General features: G+C 36.7%; 1 protein-coding gene across 1 annotated transcript; it reads left to right on the forward strand.

Moving 5' to 3' along the window:
• Positions 1-8,755: 8,755 nt before the first annotated feature.
• On the forward strand, positions 8,756-14,992 carry LOC113073995 (golgin subfamily A member 7B-like). The gene is made up of 5 exons (XM_026246689.1): positions 8,756-8,800; positions 12,266-12,391; positions 12,854-13,006; positions 13,130-13,231; positions 14,200-14,992. Exons 1-5 carry the CDS (start codon positions 8,789-8,791, stop codon positions 14,278-14,280), a joined length of 474 nt encoding a protein of 157 aa, XP_026102474.1. The 5' UTR covers positions 8,756-8,788; the 3' UTR covers positions 14,281-14,992.
• Positions 14,993-16,376: the final 1,384 nt, after the last annotated feature.

The raw sequence follows: 16,376 nt of genomic DNA on the forward strand, positions 1-16,376 counted from the left end.
TTGAAATTTCCCATATTTTGGATGAGTAACCCAAAAAAATTTCCCTTATTTTCAATGTTGACTTAAGCTATATAAATTAATATTCAGATGTTATGGTCTCCGTGGTCGCGCCTCCAAGCAGGAAAGCGGTGGGGAAAGTTAATCCATTCTCATTTTATTTTCCCCATGGCGATTATATGTTGCGCTATTTCACCCCACAATACAGCAACAGTTTACCATGGTTGAAATAGATTTTTAATTAATCAAATTAAGAAACACGGATAAGAGGAAGTATGTCTAAACACTGCGCAATAGTTTGAGTAGCAGTTAAGGAGGCTACCAACGTGACTGCCACGCCAAGTAATGACATCACGACGCCCAAGCCCTATTCACAGATGCTGTAGTGTACGTGATTACATCATCGCATTTTGACAACATTGATTCGTCAGAAGAAACCAATGCTTTCGTTCCTCTGAGCCAAACAGAAATGATTGTAGACGCTTAGTCCCACCCCGTGCCCAGATTGGTTCAAACTGTCCCATATTAAACCAATAAGTAGTCTTTTGAACTACTACTTAACATATTGCTTTGGAAAATGAACGAAAACAAAGTGAAAGTAAAGTCTGTCCTGAGTGCATGAATAAAAACACACAATAACACATTTGCATGAGAAAACTCTCAGAAAAAGCACTAAAAACACTTGACAGAGTACTCTGACATAAAACAAATCAAAAACAAGGATGAAACAGTGGTACATATCTGATAAAGCACTGGAATTTATGTCTTGGGTCGCTAGGCGATGTCCCGGTAAAATCGATTCTGACACAGATTACAGCCAACGGATCGATCATTTATATTATGTATACTAAGTAAATCATTATATAATTATACAGTTCATAAAGATAGTTACACTATTTTTATTTTATTTTTTTGCACTCTGAATATTTCTCAGGACTGTTTTTGCACTGTATTGTTGAAGACAATTTGCGCAATTGTTTCTACTGCTGCATAGTTTGTTTTTTGTTCATACTCAAATTGAAAATATATTTCTAAGAAGAAAAAATAAATGCAATTTATCTTTAAAAGAAAATCTAAATTAATGTTTTATGCGTTCATTTGTTGCCCAGAAAAATGTAAATACACATCAGAATTTCTGAGGGGAAAAAACATTGCATAAGGCTATTTTAAGAAAATTTTTATAATTGAATTTTGAATGTTTTTATGCATTTAAATTATTACACATACTAAAAAAATAAAACATATGGTGAAGAAAAAATGTATACATTTCATAGGGCCCTAAACATGTCATTTTTGTTAAACTTTTAATAAATTGCTGTGACAATGTATAAGGGTTATGATTTAAATTAATAAGACATGCTTTTTTATGAATACAATTAAATTTAACCATTAAAATGGTATCCAGAAAAATTTAAACAGAAAACGGAGAAAACCCTAAAGGGCCCTAAAAAAAGGAATGTAAAGTAGTAAAGTTACTTTTCAAATGCAGTAACTAGTAAAGTAATCTCATTACAATTTACAGAAGTAACTAGTAACTAATTACATTTTTTGATTAACTACCCCAACACTGATCGCATTAGTTGAGCTGTATGCGTGATGGGCGCCACCATCTTAGTTTGTGCCGCAGACGCAGTTCAGATGATCAAATCTGTTGGACTGTTGTTTTTTTAGTACTTATATGTCTGAAACCTAAAATAAACATTATGTGGTTGAAAACACTGAAATGTTGTAATGACATCTCCAAGCGCCTGTCTATGGCTCAGCGCCAGCCAACCCGCGAGGGCACGTTTGAATTTCACGTCAAGCACTGACCGGTTTGATCGTACACAGAGACCAGCCTAGACTGATCACACCGGTGTGATCGTACGTGCGAAAAGGTTAAATTAATTGCAACAAAAATATAAAGGGCCTATATATTTTTTTTTTCACTTTTTTTTAAATAGAAATCATCTCGAGACCCCCACTTTGGGAATCACTGGTGTATGGGGCTGTCACGTGATTAAGGGATGACTTGAACCCGAAGACTTGTTAGACAAGAGGTGAGGTCAGCTAATCACAGACTGAAGACCCAAGGAAAAAATTAATTAATATTTTCTGTATCTTATAGCATTTTAGTTTTGTATTGTTTGTAGTGTGATCAAAGTTTGCGTAAGTAGTAAGTACTACATGTGTTGGGGAAGTAACACGTAACATTTTAATTACGCTTCTGCCTGTACTTCAGGAGACTGTGTCATGTGACTCTCATGAGGAGGCTTTGATTTTGCTCTAAATGCATCTCTGAGTTATTGATGCGAAGAAGAAGAGACACTATGTGGTGCAGTTGTAAGACCAGCAGAAGTTCCACATAAGAACCAGAAGATGAAAGAAAAATGTGTTCTTCAGACATACCTCTTTTGAGTATCAGCTGTTGGCAAAGTGACTCACATTTGGTTTTTGACCACTGAAAATGTGTAGAATTCAACAGTTTGCTTATGATACCACATTAAAGAGCACCTATCATGGAATTTTGAAATTTACCTTTCATGTAGTGTGTAACATAGATCTAAGTGAACAAAAACATCCTGCAAAGTTTGAAATATGACAGTGCACCGTATATAAAGCTATTGTCTTTCAAAAGTAAGAGTCCACTCTGAGTCATTTTTATGAATCGTTAGAAGACCAAAGCTTTTTCTCTGACTAGATGACATCAACTTGTCAAGTTATTTGAATACGATACGCCCACTTATTGCGCTCCAAGACGCCAGTGAAAACTAGAAAACATCATGGCGACGAGACGTTGTGTTCTGAAGTGCGACTAAAAAGCAAACTTTTTTCATCTGCCCAAGAATCTTTCGTTTCATTTGAAGACTAAGTGGCAACAATTCATAGTCCGAGCCTTGTGCTTTGTTCACGCCATTTTGAAGAGGATTGCTTTACCAACTTAAATGCAATCAAACTTGGATTCGCGAGCCGGCTGATATTGAATGAAGGTTCAGTTCCAAGTGTATTTGCATCAGCTTCCTCCTATCCTCGTATCACAACCTGTAAGTGTTATTAATAATTGTTGCTTTTATGTTTTATGTAGCATGCTTAGTAATTGTTTGATTTGTTGTGTAAGCACCGTTTAGCTTCTAGGTCTTCAATGACAATTGTATTGAGATATGTGAATTGTTTGTCGTTGTTTTCGGAGTTTTCTTTAAGAATAGAGTCATACCTCGTTACGTTCGGCTATACTCGCTAACGTCACCTAAAGGCGAGGTTTTGAAAAGTTAATCATTAAACTAATCATTTGAGAATCGCTGTCAAAACAGGTCAAAATAAATGCATATTATAAGAAAACTAAAGTCTTTTTGTCATTGCATGCATGCAAAATTGTTGTTGGGGACATCTAAAACAATATTTGGAACATTTGAAATGCCATAATAGGTGCTCTTTAAGTTCCTCATGTCTGTAAATGTTCTTATATCACCTACACTTTGAGCCTCCCAAGTAGCTGAAAAGCCATAAAAAATCAATAATACTCTAATATTCTTAACCCAAGTTTTTCTACCTACTTTATCTAATTCTAAAAGCATAATGAACCATTTTCTTGGATAGCGATGATCAGGCATTGACACTAATTTTATCCAATACATAATACATATTTTCATATAGGATGTCGACAATGCAAATCTTCCCAGGTCACCCAAAGCTGCTACATTACTTGCACTTGTGCTTACACACAAAAGTTTTTTACAAAAAGACACTTGAACATTCTCAATACATTCAACTGGTTCGAAGCCCCATATTTCACAACCATAATACAATATAGGTGCAACCATGCGATCAAACAAAAACAGAGCTTGCATGTAGCAAATTTTTTGTTTACGGATAAACTTGATAAAACATTGCTTTCTTGCCTTGGCTTGCTAAATGCTGACGGGTTTTCCACCATGACAATTTGGGTCTAAACCACCAAGATACTTGTAACAATTAACTACTTCGATCTGTTTTTCAGCAAAATACCATTTTTCATTTTTGTTCAAATGTCCCCCTCTTCTAAAGACCATAATTTTTGTTTTACTCGTTCACTCTCGTACCATAAAACTTTTCATTTTTCCAACTGTTCAATCTGTCTCTGTAACCGTCCAATTGTATCTGCTACAGTGGCCATATCATCAGCATACAACAATGTTTGCACTTCTGTCATCATTTCAATCTGAATACCTTTACAATTTTTCTTTAGCATTGTTATGTATTAATTTAGAAAAAGAACAAACAAAAAAGGGCTCACCATGCAACCCTGTCTCACCCCAATGGTACAATCAAAATATTCTGTTAAACCTTAATTTCTTTCACACATGACTTAAGTTTGGAATACATAGATTTTAATACATAAAATACTTTCCCACCAATACCATTCTTAATGAGAATAAAATACAAAAGAGTATGTTGAACACTATCGAAAGCTTTAGAGAAATCAATAAATATACAATACATCTTTCTTTTTTGCTTTGTAATATATTAAAAAATATTATCTATTGTGGAATAACCAGACCTGTACCCTGCTTGTTCTTCAAAGAGTATATTATTCATTTCTGCATAGTGCACTAACCTCGTATTCAGGATATTTGTAAAAATTTTACCTAGTATGTTAAGCAGTGAGATTCCTCTATAGTTCTCCACATCATTTTTATCACCATTCTTATATAGAGGACAAATCACAGCTTCACACCAGGACTCTGGGAAATCTCCTGTTTCTAATATTTTGTTATATAAAGAAAGCATTATGGGACATAGCGTATGTAGAGCGGCTTATATCATTTCAATTATAATACCATCCGGTCCAGGGGCTTTTCCATTACTCATTGACATAATAGCTTTAAAGACCTCACTAAACATAATATTACTGTCCAAAATTTCATCTCGATTAAAAACTGTAGTATCATGATTATTTACACAGTCTGTAACAAAGATTTCAAAATCAACATCTAAGTTACATTTTGACTCAGATAACAACTGCAACTTCAATGTATATAGCCACAGGCTATATATTCAGAGTCATCACACTGTTATCACATTCATTACCTGTTCTAGCATTAAATATGATAAGTTGATAAGTTTTACATCTTCTCCAAATTGATCTAGCACATTTAAGATTTCATTTTCCAAGGAAACAATACCATTTTTCTTTTCTCTCTTTCTATATGAGCTAGATGCCTCTGGGAAAATATAAGTGAAAATAAGTATCTTCGAATAACCCACTCTCTTTGTCAGAATATAGAACTACACAGTCAGTTGCTTGTTAACAAATCCTATAGAGATATTTCACAATAGAATCATGTACATATACACAGATACCTCCAATATTACGACCAAATGTTGACACTCGCTTGAGACAAAAACATGTATAATCAGTCAGTAGGTTGCAAAACTCAGTCTCATCTTGTGACCAGACTTCACTCAAACATATAATAGAGTTTCCATTCAGAGTGTCCAATAACTCACTGTTATTGACCTTTGTCCTTAACCCGTGAACATTCCATACCAATACAGTGAGTTAATTTGGGCCGAGGCCATCATCCTACCTTACGAAAGTTTCAGATGGTCTTTCTTTATTCGTTTCAATTTCAATCACGGACTCCGACTCTGTGTCATAAGTTAACATTTTACAGTCGAAGTGACATCCGTGTATTTGGTTGAGTTTGTCGTAGAGTTTGCATGTAGTTAGTTTCTCCGTATCTCACGCACACAAGCACTGAAGTCCTTTGACACCCTAATTCAATTGTTTCCGTCATCTTCATTACTTTGTTCATGCCATTCCTGGGTTTTTTGTCATGCCTTGTGTAGAATCTTTCTTTGTCTTTCCACCTTGTGAAACGAACCACCACCGACCTTGCTCTCCCATGCGATCTTTTCCCAACCCGGTAAGCATTTTCAATCTGTAGTTCCTCATTGCTTTTGGCTCTTTCCACACCATAGTATTCAGCCGTGTGTTCCCATATCTTTCGCTCACTCTCTTCCTGTGTTTCCCGACCCGATTCTGGGATACCATAAAATACAAGGTTATCCCATCTGTTTTGGTTTTCCATGCAATCATGCCTCTCCTGAAGTTCGGCATTTTCCTGTTCAAGTCTCTCCACTGTCTCCACAAACTTTTCCACCAACTCTCTTAAATCCATGACTTCTTTATGAAGTGATTCAATCTGCTTGAGTGTGAGGTTCGTTTGGTTCTAAACCTCCTGTCGCTCCAAACAGTGTTGTTTGCCGCTTTGTTTTCTCTGGCCTAACCGTTGTGTCTACGACACCACGCTTGCCTCTCGCGAGACCGGGATTTTCCTCCACATCACCCGCTAAGATTAAAAGAAGGCAGATTGCTGCCGCAGTCCGCCTGCAAACACGCCGTTATGGAGTTTTATTGTGGCTATCCTGACCTTTTCTTTGAACGCTGGCTGAGAATACTGTCCTATTCTCTGCCTCCATTATTCAACAGTGATCCCCATGATTCACCTCTAATTCAATTGGGCATCTCTTTCCAGAATCTGAGCCCTTGGTGGGATACATGTCCGGTTAAATCTGTTTTTAAATCTGTTTTTTACACATCATCCTAAAGAGGAAAACAAGATCATGAAAATAATGTTGGTTATTTATTGAACTGGATGCCAATACCAGTGAATCTGAGCATTTTATTAGGCTCCTCTGGCTACTGTACCACATACACAGCAAAATCCCCAGTGTTAATTTAACACTCTGAGTGTAAAGTCTGTGGACTCATATAAACTCTGAAGCAGTGTTAAAAGTAAAACACTGAAGCAGAGTTGAAGTTAATGAGATAATTATGAAATTAATTGGGTCATGATTGAGCATTATTGAAGACACCTGATGTTAACAAGCAGACTCACCAAACGAGAAAATCACAATTTGTGTGTCACCATTATAGTGTTCAGTGTTTGCTTTAGTTGGGATCTTGAACCTTCAGGTGTTTACTTTAGACTTTGTGTTGCTGTGGTAACACAATTATAACATACAGACCAGAGCAAAGGCAATCATGTGTGATATTGATTGTGGTTTGAACTAATTGTCATGTAGAGATCTGAATGCGTGAGTTCAGGTTTCATTAATGTATACATAAATTAAATGGGAAAAACAAAGATAGCAATCCATCATTTTTGGCACAATATGACATGTTTTTAAAAGTTAGTTCTATATAAAGAAAGAGTTCTTTAGTTTAGACACACAGACATCAAGAATCAGCGTGAGCATCACAACAATAGTGACCATCAAAAAAGCATGTTGTAGCCAATAAAAACTCATCCATGGCTCCCATCATGCATTGCGGCATGAATAAATTATGAGCTGAACTGTCTTTTTAACTTTTTATTCTAACTATATTTTATTTTGCTGTTTTTATGTGAATTTTTTGTATCTAGTTTTGTGATGTTCAGAGTAGATCTGTTTATCTGAATATGCTGTTTGTCACCGTTGTTGAGATTCATACGCTGATTCTTGTTATCTGTGTGTGCCTAAAATAAAGACTCTTTTATTTAAAAAAAAAAAAAAAACTTGCAAGAGATGCCTACAAAATGAATAGAATATGCAGACGCTTTCATTGTGGAATCAAAACTGTTACAATCAATAATGGAAGTTTTATTTAGAGAAAACACTATAAATTAGTTTAGTAACTCAGGTCAAACAATGATTACATTAAAACGTAATCATCACCACCCAATGACTTTTGCTCTTGACTTGCAAAACAAATTTTTAAAGTAAAAAGCCACAAGCCAAGATCCCAACTAAACACTGATCACTATAATGGTGACACACAAATTGTGGTTTTCTCGTTTGGTGAGTCTGCTTGTTAACATCAGGTGTCTTCAATAATGCTCAATCATGACTCAATTAATTTCGTAATTATCTCATTAACTTCAACTCTGCTTCAGTGTTTTACTTTTAACACTGCTTCAGTGTTTATATGAGTCCACAGACTCTACACTCAGAGTGTTAAATTAACACTGGGGATTTTGCTGTGTACTGTCAAATCAGTGGAGGAATATGAGTCAGTTTAATTCTGTCATTAACCTTTTGACTAAGAGTTTACTATTCAACCTTCTGCTAGCTGCTTGTTTGCTTGAATCCATGATTATTGGTTAATTTGTTTTTTCAAGTTTGTCTGGAAAAGCTTTAGTATGTTTGCCCTCAGAAACTATTTAAACTAACCAAAATAATAACATTATATTCTATCAGCAAATCATTCCCAAGAGTGCTCCTATTCAGATTATTGAAAGAAATGAGCTCTGTTCTTGTAATTTTATTTGTCTGTATCTTTAAGTCAATATTGAATGTAAAACCAGTGTTTTAACGGTTATATAGCTAGATCCTACTACTGCTATTGAAACATAAATTCAAATCTGTTGGGGAGTTATCCATAGTATAGCCCCACCACTTTCCTTGGTTACATCTACTGTTACAATAATAATTTTATAACTGTCAGGAATTTTCGCGCTAAACCAATGCAAAACAGGTGCCTTTTATACAGAACAGCGCTGGTTCTGGCGATCTGTTGCTATGGTTACCCACTCAGGTGAATGGATTTCTCTTCGTGATAGTCCCTTAGTGATCTCTGACGAATTTATAGCAAAATATTAGTCATTTCCGAAAGAGCTTTTTTGTTTGTAAATATATAACCCAAAACATTATCTGACTTGGCGGCGTTAGTTGCTCCTCCCCCGCGCGTCATCAGATTGTGTGATTGTTTCCGGCCCCGCCCCCTCTCAGTTTATTCTCATGAACCCGTTTCAGCACCGGTCCAGGCATCTCGCTCTCGCATGGCAACATGGCCACAGAGGTGAGAAACAGACCTTTATTCATCGTTTTTGTGCCAGGTGTGCTTATATGAGCCGTTTTTTTTAAGATAGCGTCTGAATTGCGGCGTCATTTTGATCATTTAAATATCATTAGTGTATAACATTAGCTCTGTCGCTGTTCTCGCGTCGTTTAAAAAAACGTTAAAACGGTTATAATTGCTGCTCAGCACATAAGGCACAGATGATAGATAGATAGATAGATAGATAGATAGATAGATAGATAGATAGATAGATAGATAGATAGATGGATGGATAGATGGATGGATAGATAGATAGATAGTTTTATAATGTGGTAATCTTGTTTGTCATTTATTCAAAAGTTCTTTATTATGACTGAATTTAACTAAATATGCTAGGCTACCAGTATATTGGATCAGGCAGAGATGTTATTCTAGGTGATTAACGTTAGTTATGAAATAATGTTGACATTGATCAGCGGTTGTTGTTTTTTCATGTCAGATCTGCTGAAATACTGTCAAAGTAAAAAGGGACGTACCACATATACAACGACATAAATACAGTTTTGGGTAACACTTTATTTTAAGGCGTCCTTGTTACACGTTACATGTACTTACTATTATAATAACAATAAATTATGCATAATTACATGCAAGTCATGAGCCAAACTCTAATCCTAACTCTAAAAATGTAGTCAATTAATATTACTCAAATGTTTAACAAGGACACCTTAAATTAAAGTGTGACCATGTTTTGCAATGGTAAATGTTATAAAAATACAAAATAAGCTTTTTCAATGGTGCTTTCGGATATGTGGATTTATTTAGTTGTTTATTGCTGACACAGAGTGTCATGATTGCCTGAAATGCTGTTGCTTAGATAAGATGCTTAGATCGATAATAGAAAGTTTGTTGTGAAAGCACTGTTCATCACAGAAGATGACAAAGGCTTGTGTTTGTGGTCAGAAGGATCTGGTGCTTTATTCAAATGAGCGCGAGCCGTGCGCGTGTGACGTAGCGGAGCGCGCCCTGGACACAGAAGAGAATTAAAGCGTATGTCCACTGCTCCATAAGCTCTTTTAGCGACGTGTTTGTGTGTCTCTTTCATCGGTGACCGGATCAGGAATGATTTCAGCACCGCGGACAGCGACGGACCGAACAAAACTCCCGTACTGCCACGAATCTGTAGGGTGTTTTTCTTTTCTTTTTAAATTCACTTTTTTAAAAGTGATTTAACTGACGATATTTGCTGTGATTTCCTGCGGTTGGGATTTAAAATGTGATTCTGGGGTTAATTTAAGAGTTAAATGTTTGTCCGCTGTCCCGCCGAGTAACCTTGAGCGCGCGCGTGGTGTCGTTGTTCGAGCGCGAGATCTCTTTGTTTAATCTCGTGCGAGCGGAAAACAAACACACTCGGTCAATAATCATTCTGTACAGGCTTCACCGGATGACTAGAGTGTGTTTGGATATATTTGGTTTCAGTGGTGAGTGTGTGTGTGTTAAATGATCGTCTCCTCGCGATCGATCGGTTGTGCTCGCGGGAGTCGGTAACAGTGTCTCTCATCTTTCTGAGACTGTTACCGAGAGTGGCATGCATGCATAATTAACGAGGCGTTTAGTAACAACAGTCCAGAACGCTTAGTTGTGATAAATCCCTCGGTTTTCCTTATACTACAATGATCAGATGTTATTGTACTATGAAAAAAAAAAAAAAAACAATAGACACAATCACAGAATTTGTACTGTTTTTACTGGTTACGATGGTAATTGTATTGCTTTTAATGGAAACTGTAATGGACCCTGTTGGTCTTTACTGGTAATTGGTCACCTTCTGTTTGTGTCTTGTTATAACCAAAAAAAACCTAATGGAATATTATATATATACAATATTAATGGTTAAAAGTTGATGGTTTATAGTGTTCCTAGCATGCTACATGTCCTATGTTACTAGCAAACTTTTGGCATTTACATTGTCTGGTCCATGTATCATTTGAAGTACCATGGGATGGTATATTAATTTGTTAATAATTGCATAAAGTAGTTTATAATTGAAGTACCACTCTTTCATTAGATTTTTCCCATCACAGTTCAGTTCTAGATCCATCTGAGTGTATTTCTGAGGAGTTCAACAGGTAAATGTCATGTTGTGCATTATTTGACACCGGACATGTCTTTTATCTGAGCTGTGCATGAATTCTTGAGATCTGTGCAAATGTTGAGTGCCAGAAATTGATCTCATCCACATTATTGAAGAGCGGTGTGTGTGTTTGAATCAGTGTGTGCTGTCTCAGCCTGTTACTATATCAGATTGAGACATTCACTGGCAGGCCCTGCTGCTAAAACAATGCCAGGTTTTAAATAACAGGTTGCCAGGACTGCCAGGGGTAATTATACTGTCCCTTGCTTGCAGTCAAAATAATCTTTATCTGACCTTCAGATATCCAAAGATAAAGAATAACATACAGTGTTGTCAGTTGAGCTAAATCTCTGTGTGTTGGTGCTGTGCAGTAGTTTGGTAAGGAATGTGCTTTCTTATTATAGTCTTCCAGTCTATGAACTTTACTGATACTGCAAGAGAAAGAGGTGAGAACGCAGGGAAGGAGTGGGGGATGGACGGATGTTAGGCTGTGTGTGTTGGTAGTGACAGATGGCCAATCGCTCTGATGTTGGTGTGTGTGTGCATACAGCCTATGAAGTGTCCATTAAATTATAAGGTCATCACTGGATTACTTTATGTGTTTATGACAACATCACTGCATTACTCTATGAGTTTTCATGATCATTAGCTCACATAAGGCAGTGTTATCAATACCTTAGGCTTAGGGTATTGCAGTGATGAAGATAAATGAAGAAAATGTCCCCGCATTATTCTGAGTAAAAGACAACATCACTGCATTACTGTATGAGATAATGACATCGCTGCATTAGTCTGAGATGATGATGAAATCACTGCACTATTCTATAAGATATAATTTATATACCACTGCATTACTATATGAGCTAAAGACAGCATCACTGCATTGCTCTGTCTATGAGCTAATGATGGTGATGCAACTGCATTAATATAAAAGAGATTTATGATGATGGCATTACTATGAGTTAATGACAGAAACATCTCTACATTAATGTAGAGCTTATGACAGCAGCATCAGTGAAATATACTGAGCTAATGATGATGATTTAACTCCGTTACTCTTTGAGCTCAAGTGATGCAGTGATGAGTGAACACAATGTCATCACCTGCAATGCACTGCTAAAATGTACCAGCGGTCACTGACTAGCAGGAACATTCATATGTGATATAACTGAATACTAGTGGATAATTTCCTCGTCAAACTTCTGGTTTCACTAGAAAATGCTACAAAGCCGTAAAGGAAACTGCACTCGTCAAGCCATTTTCATGCATTGTTTAACATCTAACATCTGAAGGAAACTGGATTTCTGATTAGATCTGTTAATCTGTAATCCCTCTCTCATCCTCTGATGTAGTTCCATAACCTTCAGGAGTTGAGACACAGTGCATCTCTGGCCAATAAGGTCTTCATTCAGAGAGACTACACGGATGGCACCATCTGCAAGTTCCAGACCAAGTTCCCCTCCGAGTTAGACAGCAGGGTAAGTGTGTGTGTGTGTGTGTGTTTGGCAGAACAAAAGAGACACAACGCAAGTAAAAAGAAGAGGATGATAAAAGGGCTCTTCACTCAGAGAAACTGTGCTCTTCAGTAAAGCACTGCTGAGTGCGCAGACTCCACACAACACACACATAATGAGCTGCTAATAGAGCTGATAATAGAGCTGTTTAAAGGTGTTAGATCATGACACAGACACCCAGTGAAGATCTGCTGAGTAAATGACTGGTAAAGGGAGCTTAACATGAAGAGCTCTCTGTGTCTTTCTCTGTTTGATTATTTTGATGCAATCAAGAGTTTTCACGTGATGTCTGGCATGAGACAGATATTTTCACAATGTCTGTTTTTGATTCAAACCCATTAGTTTTTGTCATTTAATGTCCTTGGGTGAACTATCTGGTGCTCTCTGATTGGCTGACTCATCTTATCCTTGCACCTGATTGGTCAGATTGAGAGGACGCTGTTTGAGGACACGGTGAAGATGCTGAATAATTACTATGCAGAGGCGGAGAAGATCGGAGGCCAGTCCTACCTCGAGGGATGTCTGGCCTGCCTCACGGTTTACCTCATATTCCTGTGCATCGAGACACGCTACGAGAAGGTGCATTATCAGTTTCAGATAAAGCCACCCTGAAATGGCATGTAAAAATAAAACATGGTTTTATGTGCCAGTTTTTGCAAACTATGGCAATTAAAAATGATGCTGATGTGTGTGTTTGTGCAGGTGCTGAAGAAGATCTCGTGGTACATTCAGGAGCAGAATGAGAAGGTCTACGCTCCTCGAGGTCTCCTCATCACAGACCCCATAGAGAGAGGCATGAGAGTCGTATCCTTACAGAGTGTGTGTGCGTGTGTGTGCGTGTGTGTGTGTGTGTGTGTGTGTGTGTGTGTGAACAAATGGTCAGCGGACGCTGCTTGTACTTCAGAAACTGTTGTTAGTCTTGTGAACAAAATGTGGGAAGTGGCCAGATATTGTTTTTGGCTTATATTAATTCAGTTTTGTAACAATAAATTGGTGTCACTTCAACAGATTTAGTTGAATATCAAATAAGATAAATATAGTTTTTCATAATTAAATTTATTAATAAAGATATGGATATATTTAAAATTAATCTTTATGCCTATATATATTTACAGTGCGTTAAATTCAAAAGATTGTTAAATCTAAATATTAAGCTAAATATTGTTTTTTGTAATTAAATCAGGTTGATGAGTAATAACATATAATATTTATAACTTGAGAATTATTATATTATCTTATATTTTATATTATTTATTTTTATAATATTTTGTATTTTTCACAATTGAATAACAATTTACCAGATATTGCTATTTGTCATGTTATGTTAATTTAATGGAAGAAAATAGTTCATATAAAATATCTAATAATGTCTCACGATAAATAATTTGTCAGATTTCCATCTTTCTTGCTTTAAAACAGTAATTGGTTATAATAACTAACTAAAACCATAAAACCCTGAAATAAAATCAAATCAAATCAAATAGAATTTAATATAAAATACATAAAATTCATAATACATTTAATAAAAATACTAATTATATAGAAATACAATAATAATAATAATAACTAAAAATTATTGCAAATTAAAAACTAAAACAAAATGTATTAGTAAAATGCCTTTAAAATAACAAAAATATCATTAATGAGAAAATGAAACCGGACACCAGTTTGAATCATATTCATTGCAGGTCGTCTAGTAAAGGCTGTTTAGTGTGTGTATGTAAGGTTGTGTAATGCTGTGATGTTAGTCTCTTAACCTGTGTGTGTGTCAGATTGAGATCAGTGTGTATGAGGATCACGGCTCCAGCGGTTCAAGTTCAGGAAGCAGCACAACCAGCAGCAGCGGACGATGATTCACACACTCACACACACACACACACACACACACGTGTGATGCCTTCATACTGACGCCTGCTGAACAGACACGACAGCGTCCACTCAGCATCGCCAAACACACACACACACACACACACCTGACATGAACTGCCTCCAGGAGACGCATCAGCTCTGGATCAGCAGCGCGTCATTACCTCAGTCATAACCGTCACCTTCACTGCCCTGCAGCCATTGCACATCCTCCAGTCACTCAGTGGAGAAACACAGGAGCTTCTGTCACTGACTCACAAACGCCTGTGATGTAGCTGCCAATCGGCACACGACAGTCTTCCATCATCACCATTTTTCACCCTTTTTTGTTTGAGAATTACTCAAATTATTGAACAGAAGTCAGATTTAAGACTATGTAGATGTCAAGGACTGAAATCTAAGCCCATATATTTTATACAAGCCCTAGACACTGCCATCTTTTTATGACTTGGTCGTTTTGTTTTATTTCATAGTGTGCTAACCGTTCATGTTTTGTACTCGTAACACGTCGTCAGAGCAGAAACGAGTCCTGATGACGTGACTGCCAAGAGCCAGAGCTTCCTCACATGGTCCTTCATCATGAGCTTCCATTTCATACTGAGAAGCTTTGGCATCTGTTTATGCAAAGATCAAGCGTAGAAGAAGCTGAGAGTGCTTTTCTGTTGTGTAGCAAAATAAATAAACCATGGTCAAATGAAGGAATTCGGCTTTTCTGTATTTGATCCACATTTTATTTAAAGGTATTTTCATGCACAGGGTTTTATTTACTTGCCCAAAATGAAATGCTTTCCTGTTAAACAGTTCATTGTTTTTTGCCATTAAGTTAAGGTATTAATATATATGCCTCTTTGTCACCATCTCTGTTTGAGATGTTCTTCTTTATGTGGGTTGTGCATCGGCATGGCTCCAGCGCGGATGAATCTTATGTTTTGAGGTGTATGTATTTCAGAATTACAGATACATCTTGGAAATATGTCAAAAATAACAAGTATCGCTGGGAATTCTCATCTGAAGAAGTAACATGTCTGCCAGTTGCACTTAACCAAAACTGTAAATAATTGGTAAAGTTAGCTCAGATCACATCAAACATGCAAATATTATAATTTGTTCTCAAATGTGTTAACAGTGTCACAAACTGGCATTTCTTGCGAAATCCGACCCAAAGCCGAATTAGAGAACATTACTAGCTTACTGTTGAGAATCAGGGGCTAAGTTAAGGAGATAGTTTTGAACAATGATTGTTTATATACATAATCATTTACTGATTTTGGATCCTTTTTAACCAAAGAATGCAGCTTTAAAGTGCCATAATATTGTAAAGTGTCAACATGTAAGGTCTGGGGAAAGACAATCATCGTGACTCATTGAATTCATCCAGTTCAGCTCTTCTACTCCTGTGACTTCTCCTTGTGGACACAAATATTCACGCAGTAATGTTTTCAGTCAGACTCTAGAGGTCTGAAAGCATGATTGAAGATTTTCATCCTGTTTGTGCATCATCTGATCACTCTGAGCTCCGTCTTCATCGTGGTGACAGACAGTGAGTCGGACCAGAACAGAAAACCTACAGAGACTCAACGACACAGAGACAGGGACAGAGACCTCCAGAGACACCCAGCACTGAGATCAGGAGAAGATCAGAGAGAGGAAAACCAGGACAGACAGGAGAGGAAGAGACACTGCTGTCGTACCGGGAGGACACAGCTGGAGAAACAGAGAGAGAGAGGATGAGGATAAGGATGAGTTGGAGAAAAACAGATATGATTCTAATGTGGAAAGAAAGAAGAAATTTGGATGACTAGAAGGGTTTCAGGTAATATTTTTGCACTTATATTAGACCGTTTATGCATTATGATTCTGAACAGGTAAATTCTTCCTGTGTATATAAATAATATTTCCACACTACTCAGAGGCTTATTATTTTAGACATATTACTGCAGTGTAAATAAACTGCAGCCTACTGTAAATACACTCAACAGTTTCAAATAAAACAAAAGGTTTCTGGAGTAGGTTTTAAAAATTATAATTTTAGTACTTCTTTAAAATTTATTTCAAATTATTTAAATTGATTTGTTTACTAGCT

Source organism: Carassius auratus, unplaced genomic scaffold, assembly GCF_003368295.1.
Source record: "Carassius auratus strain Wakin unplaced genomic scaffold, ASM336829v1 scaf_tig00013464, whole genome shotgun sequence".
Lineage (NCBI taxonomy): Eukaryota > Metazoa > Chordata > Actinopteri > Cypriniformes > Cyprinidae > Carassius > Carassius auratus.